At 47.3% G+C, this 6,909-nt stretch overlaps 1 protein-coding gene across 1 annotated transcript; it reads left to right on the forward strand.

The window, feature by feature from the left end:
• Window positions 1-2,990: 2,990 nt before the first annotated feature.
• On the forward strand, window positions 2,991-6,681 carry LOC123170862 (uncharacterized). Its single transcript, XM_044588592.1, has 4 exons — window positions 2,991-3,178; window positions 5,498-5,853; window positions 6,000-6,576; window positions 6,629-6,681. Exons 2-4 carry the CDS (start codon window positions 5,500-5,502, stop codon window positions 6,679-6,681), a joined length of 984 nt encoding a protein of 327 aa, XP_044444527.1. The 5' UTR covers window positions 2,991-3,178; window positions 5,498-5,499.
• Window positions 6,682-6,909: the final 228 nt, after the last annotated feature.

Consider the following 6,909-nt stretch of genomic DNA (forward strand, 5'->3'; position numbering starts at 1 on the left):
GTGGATGTGGACGCGGCCGCGTTTGGGATAGGTGCCGCGGAGGCGGCTGCGGCGAGGTGGGTCAGGGCACCACCGGCGGAGTCGGAGAAGGCGGCGGGGTCATCGGCGTCGGCCATGGCAGCGGCAGGCGGAAGGTGGGTGGGTGGGAGTCGGGCGGTGGTTGGTCACGCGGAAAGGGAAAGAAGTGGCGGTTGGGCGGTTGGCGGGCGGACGCGGTTTTACGCCTCCTGGAGTTGGAGATGTAAATTTGCACCGTGAAGTGGTATAGTTTACATCTCCAAGAGGCGGAGATGTAAATCTTTTTACATCTACATCATCTATTGGAGCACTGTTTTTGGCCTCTGGAGATGCAAAAGGTAGAGATGCTCTTATGCTATCTAATATTACATCCATCGATGCTTTTGCCTCTGAGTTCGAAAAAAGAGCCAGCAGTAGTAGGGAACAAAAGGAAGAAAAAGGTTGCGTCTCCAACTCGTCTAGGGAAGCACAGATCGAAACAAAGAAATCAACATTTTCTAGACCACGCCAACAACAAAAGCCACCGGTCCGGAGCAGTGTCGATGCGCCGGCGAGCCGTGAACGAAGGGCTACCGTGCCGATGTGGCGGCGCCGGCGCGGGCGTGGTTGAGGATGGACTTGATGCGCTCCAGCTTGAGCTCCTCCCGGAACTGCCGGATGAAGCGCTCGGCTTGCGCGTTCACCTCCGCCTTCTCTTCCAGCTCCGCGTGCGCGCGCCGCTGGACGATCGCCGCCACCTTCGCCGGCCCCCGCTTCCTCGGCCTCTCCGTCGTAGCACCCTTGGCGGTGGCCGCCACTGGCGTTGGCTCCGGCTCCGGCGCGTCTCGCTGCCGGGCCACTACTACCGCGCACGCATCTCCCAAGCATCCAGACATCTCCGTCCGCGTCCCTGCTTTTGCCCTGTCGTCGCTCCCTGACATCGAAGCCTGTGTAGCTGCAGCTGCATCAGGAGCGCTCGGTGTCGATGGAGCGACGGTCACCGCCGGTAGGGCCGGCTCCGGCTGCTTCACCGCGTGCCCGGTCTCCTCTCCTCCCTCTTCCGGCGACGTGTAGTACTCTTCCCACGCCGGCGGTGTGAGGCCGCTGCCGTAGTCGTGCTCGGGCACGGAGTGGAAGGCGGCGAAGACGGACATGGAGCGGAGGCGCTCCATGACCATGGACGACGCGCTCCGGGTGAGCCTCCTCCGCCTCGACATCTCCGGGTCGCTGCCCTGCCGCCAGGACAGGACGGCCACGGCGCCGACGAAGACGTTGAAGAAGAGGAACCACGCCGTGCCGGAGCTGAGCCACGGCCAGCACCAGGCAGACTCCGCGGCCATGGGATGAATCTTTTACAGTACAGGTAGAGCACACAGCACCTCCTTCCCTGTCTGGTCTCTGGTCCTGGCCACCTTGTTGAAGGCTTTCTTTCCAGCGAGACAGAGATGCTGGCCGTTGAGTGAGGAGCGAGGAGTGACTCAGTAGACGGCGATGAGTGAGGAGTGAGGAGTGAGAAGCACACCAGTGTGGCGTATATGTAGGAGTAGACTAGGCGCGTACAGCGACAGCTACTTTTAGGCTTTAGCTTTGTTGATGCTGTCCGTAAAGACATAAACTACGTCCCATTGTACGCGTATAAAAGCTCTTTGGTTGTTAAGCACGTGTACCTCATGAGGGTGGGTTGCTTCATCAACCAGCAGCATGCGAGAACATTCCCCGCGGATTAACTACTAGGGTTAGTTACTCTTCTCTACACATGGCCGGCCATCGGTTGGCCTGTGGTCTTAATTTACTGGCTAGCATAGCAACGTTGGTCCCATCAGAAAAGAAAAAAAGCATAGCAAAGTTGGTTCCACTAGACTTTATTTTACACTAATTTGTTACTCCAAATGGTGCCGGTTTGACGCATCAGATCCTACCGTTTCCTTCACATTACTTTCTCCGTCCCCACACGTCCTCTCTTCCCTTCTCTAAACGCTCAAAATGCTTCTGTTTTATGCTTATAATAAAGAAATAAGGCTAGACTTTTTTCTTTATGTGAAAGAGCCACCCGCAAAAAGAAGTGAAAGAGCCATATGAACCTGGAGTTTCTACGTCAACAGCAGACACTTTGTAATTTGGTAACTTTTGGCTACATCAGAAATTCATTTCAAACTAGCATGATCACCACCGCGTTTGACACGTGCCCTATCTCCGGAAAGATAGAATAAGAATTTGTATTGTATGTTTACATATCACACCTCCCATCACAGCGCAATCCCAAAATTAGCGTCTCTGCTATGACTAGGTGCGAGTCTCACGAACCAACCACTCGACACTCGCACGTGAACCCAGACTACGGCCATAGGGTATGCCCTCTCTACAACTATACATACATTATTATTTTTCACTACGGGCACATCCAATGCAAGGACTCTTACCTGACGACGGTATTAAAAGATGATGGGTTTTATATCCTGTGCTAGCATACGCAAACGCAAACAACAGATCTCAGACGCTTGACAACAAAACCCACGGGCGAATTGCTCCGAGCATCATCCTCCAACTCAAGCAACAATGCCGAAACTGAGACTGGGAGCGAAGCCTGCACGGGCCAAACAGCTCCTGGCGCCTGTACTTGCCACAAAATTGGACATGGCCCGAGACGTCTTCATAAACTGTGTAACCTGTACGATTTGCATATAGGAGGTGTTTGTTTCGTCAAATTCTGCCCGTCACCTGTTTACAGTGTAAACCGATACCGTTACGTGTGTTTGGTGAGACAACTCTGTAATCACGTTCCTCTGTAATCAGTTCCAGGCCATCTATCGAACGATACCCTCACCCCCCAGCGGTAAAGGCTTCCTTACCGCTCGACTCTGCCCCTCACCCGCGACTCGCTCCTCCCCTCGATCCGTCCCGCGCCGCCGCCTCCCTTCCAGTACAGCGACGCCGCGCCGCCGCCTCCCTTCCAGGCCAGCAATGCCGCGCCGCCGCCTCCCCTCGACCCCCTTCGGTCCTCTCCTCCTCGTCCAGCCGCCGGGTTGACCTCGCCGCATTAGTCGCCGGGAACGACCACGCCAGCCGCCTCCGACGCCGATGAGGGTGGACCATTGAAGCCGCGTACGAGGAGCACAAAGGCCCATCTGCCCATCTCCGGATCGATCTCTTCCTCCATCAGTCTCCTACTACAGATCTGAAGGTTAGGGTTACTAGTCCATCTGTTCGCGATCTTGAAGTAAAAAAATATGTGTGCTTGATCTGTTCTTGATCTACTAATGATCTGTTATAGGTTGATGTCTAGCATATATTTCCATTTGTTCTTGATCTTGAAGTAAAAAAATGTGTGACTTGATCAGTTCTTGATCTACTAATGATCTGTTATAGGTTGATGTCTAGCATATATTTCCATCTGTTCTTGATCTTGAAGTAAAAAAAATATGTGTTCTTGATATATTAATGATCTGTTATAGGTTGATGTCTATTAATGATCTATTCTTGATCTTGAAGTAGAAAGATATGTGTTCTTGATCTGTTCTTTTATTAGTGATGACTAGTGGAGTATAATTGGTGGTCTGTCCTTTGTATTTTTCTGATGTGTTCATCATCTGCCTAGTTAGGTAACTAGGCAAATAGATGAATTAGGTTGGCTGGTCACAAAAAGGAAGGAAGGTGTCTTGTTCGATGCATGTTCCTGTTGACAATTGGACCATCTTCTTTAGCTTTCTGATGTGAAATCATATCCAGATACTTGGAACTTTGCATGACCAGTAGATCGACGGTGATATCCACATATCAACTAGATATTGGTTGACTGTTCCTCTAGTTTTCTGATATGCAATTTTCCTATCCATATGCAGCAGTTGTATTTGTATATGACTTAATTAGGCTTCTGATGTGCAAGTTTTTTGAATCCATTGTACCTTTGCATGACAAATGCATGTGCAAGTTTTTTCGTCATCCTAAAATCTATCCAGTTTCTTGTTTTGTACTACCACCAACTTTTAGGAAAGAAAGTCATACCAACCTTAAATAGGTATATTTTCCTTATGCAGTTATGGCTCGTCTTCCTTTAAGTGCGAGGCGTGGAAGGAGAAATGCAATATTTTTGAATCTGACCACTTCCATTATGCTTGTATACTATTATGTGTGGTTCATGTTTGCATTAGCTTATAGGAGAAAATGTTGGCAAATAGAAAGGAGAATTAAAATTAGAGAGTTAGGGGGAGAGAACTTGTATCGACTAATTGGTGAGAGCGACGCTATGTGTATAAGTCAACTTCATATGGATAGGAGAACATTTCATATATTATGTGAGATGGTGAGAGATGTTGGTGGTCTAAAGGGTACAAGGAACACATCATTAGAGGAGATAGTGGCATCATTCTTGTATGTATTATCACACCATCTCAAAAATAGGACAGTAGGAAAATTCTTCTATCGAAGCCCTGAGCCAATTAGTAGAAACTTCAACGCTTGTCTTCTAGCTGTCTTGAAGCTGCACCATGTGCTACTTAAGAAGCCTGAACCTATACCCGAGGATTGCACCGATGATAAGTGGAAGTATTTCAAGGTAAATAGCTACTAATAAAAAATATTATTCACTAGATGATCTCAATAGTGGTAAAAGATGCTAATATTTGCACATTGCTCTTTATGTTGTAGAATTGCCTTGGAGCATTAGATGGCACACACATAGTCGTAACGGTCCCAGCTAATTTGAAAGGAAGGTATCGATCAAGGTTGGGTGATATAGATACAAATGTGTTAGGTGTATGTGCACCTGACATGCAATTCATCTACATATTACCCGGTTGGGAAGATTCTGCACATGATGGTCGGGTTCTTAGGGATGCCATCTCACGGCCAAATGGGTTGCGTGTCCCCGAAGGCCAATATTATCTTGTCGATGCTGGCTACACAAACGCAAAAGGATTTTTAGCTCCATATCGAGGTCAAAGGTATCACTTGGGTGGTTGGACACCACAAAATCCACCTCGTAGCGCAGAAGAATATCTCAACATGCGCCACGCTAGAGCCCGAAATATAGTAGAAAGGTGCTTTGGAAGGCTGAAGGGTCGGTGGGGGATTTTGAGGTCTCCTTCCTTTTTTCCCATGAAGACTCAATGTCGAATCATCATGGCATGCGCACTCTTGCATAATCTTATATTGCAAAAGATGTCTGTCGACCCACTTGATATCAACGAGCCAATAATACAAGAAACATTAGAAGACATGGAGGAGAATTGGACCAACCAGAATTCATCACTTCTATCTCAACTTTGAATGAGTGGACAATTTTTCGGAATGAACTTGCTCAGGGCATGTATAATAGACATAGGGCTGCTAGGGCGCATTGAGGTATAAGTTATTTCTATTTGTTCCCTTCTATATATATTTCCATCTCATTTACATTTGTTTCCTTTCAATTATATTTGCAAGCTACAATTGCATCTCGTTTGCATTTGTTCTCTTTCATGTATATTTGCCATCTCATTTGTACCCATTCTTGCTTGTGCAGATATGGACCGTGTGGATAGCTCGAGCACGTCTCGTGGAAGAGGCAAGAATAAAAGGAATTGGTCTTCCGATGAGGACGATGAGCTTATTAAAGCTTTGTATGAGTTATCTTTGGACCCGAGGTGGAAAGCTGATGGTGCCTTCAAGGGTGGATACCTGGGGATATTGGAAAAGCATCTTGCTGAAAAGTGTCCAGGCCGTGGTATCACTGCATCTCCGCACATTGAATCAAGAGTGAGGCACTTCAGGAAGAAATTTGGTGCCGTTGAAGTAATGCTATCCAAAAGTGGTTTCACATGGGATGGAAGTCGAAAGATGATTCAGTGCGAGAAGGCACAATATGAAGCTCATTGTCAGGTAGATCACTTGAACCACTAAAACTGAATACCTTAGTAATGCTTTGTGCTGAATTTCCTTGCTATCGAAAGTAGTACCGTTTCTATCCCTTGTTACTATCCTTGCTATCGAAAACCAACATTCTTCTTTTGTAAAAAAACATGTAGATTCACAAGGAGGCTAAGGGATTGTATGGTGTATCATTTCCATACTTTGAACAATTGGCTGCTATCTATGGCAAAGACATTGCAACAGGAGAAAGTGCGGAAGGCTTTGGAGAGGCAGTGGGAAACTTGGAGAAGGAAATTGCTATGGAGGAAGAAGAAAATGAGGAAGAGGACATGATCTCAACAGGAACAGCTCGACGGTCCATTGACACTTGCTCTATTGATACAACTAGTTCGAAGAGGCAGAAAAAGGAGCCAAGGCCAAAGAGGGCGACGGGACCAAGCGATCCATTTGCAGCCATGCTTCAAGATGTTAATAGCCAGCTGAACAGCGTGACACAACATGTGGGTGCAATGACAACATCATTTACAGCAGCAATGGCGCGAGAAGCAGCACAAGAAGACCCTCAACAGAAATCAAGAGAAAATGCAATTAGTGAATTGTCTAGGCTTGCATTTACTGGGAGCGAGATCGTTGAAGCTGCAACTATATTCGCTAAAGCTCCAGAGCACATGAACATGATGCTTGTGCTTCCAGGCATTCTGAGGAGGGACTTCGTCCTGAAAATGCTGTCCGGTATCCCTTTTTCTAAACTCTCTTTAATAATATGCACTATCTTGTGATGCAGTTTTTGTTTTAGCGAAAATGTTCAGCAACTCATGTGTGACCACATTTTTCTAATAAGTGATATCTAGACTGCCATATAAATCTGTTTCCACGGCGTTCGCTTTCACTAACACTGTCCTCCAAACTTTGGTCAATTGGTCCTCTCCCAAACTTGTTTGCCGCTGTTATAAACCTTAACTAGTCTTGATTACTACCAGCGACCCGCAAGCTAGATCTTGATTAATACTACTACCCACAGAATATTACTACTGCTACCATAGCTAGCTCCTGGTACATGTGCAA

This window comes from Triticum aestivum, chromosome 7D (genome assembly GCF_018294505.1).
Source record: "Triticum aestivum cultivar Chinese Spring chromosome 7D, IWGSC CS RefSeq v2.1, whole genome shotgun sequence".
NCBI classification, from domain to species: Eukaryota; Viridiplantae; Streptophyta; class Magnoliopsida; order Poales; family Poaceae; genus Triticum; species Triticum aestivum.

Coding starts and splice junctions, on each gene's coding strand:
- LOC123170862 (XM_044588592.1), top strand. CDS start 5,500: ATGGACCGTGTGGATAGCTCGAGCACGTCTCGTGGAAGAGGCAAGAAT. Junction 5,854..5,999: donor AATATGAAGCTCATTGTCAG/GTAGATCACTTG, acceptor AAAAACATGTAG/ATTCACAAGGAGGCTAAGGG. Junction 6,577..6,628: donor CGTCCTGAAAATGCTGTCCG/GTATCCCTTTTT, acceptor CTTGTGATGCAG/TTTTTGTTTTAGCGAAAATG.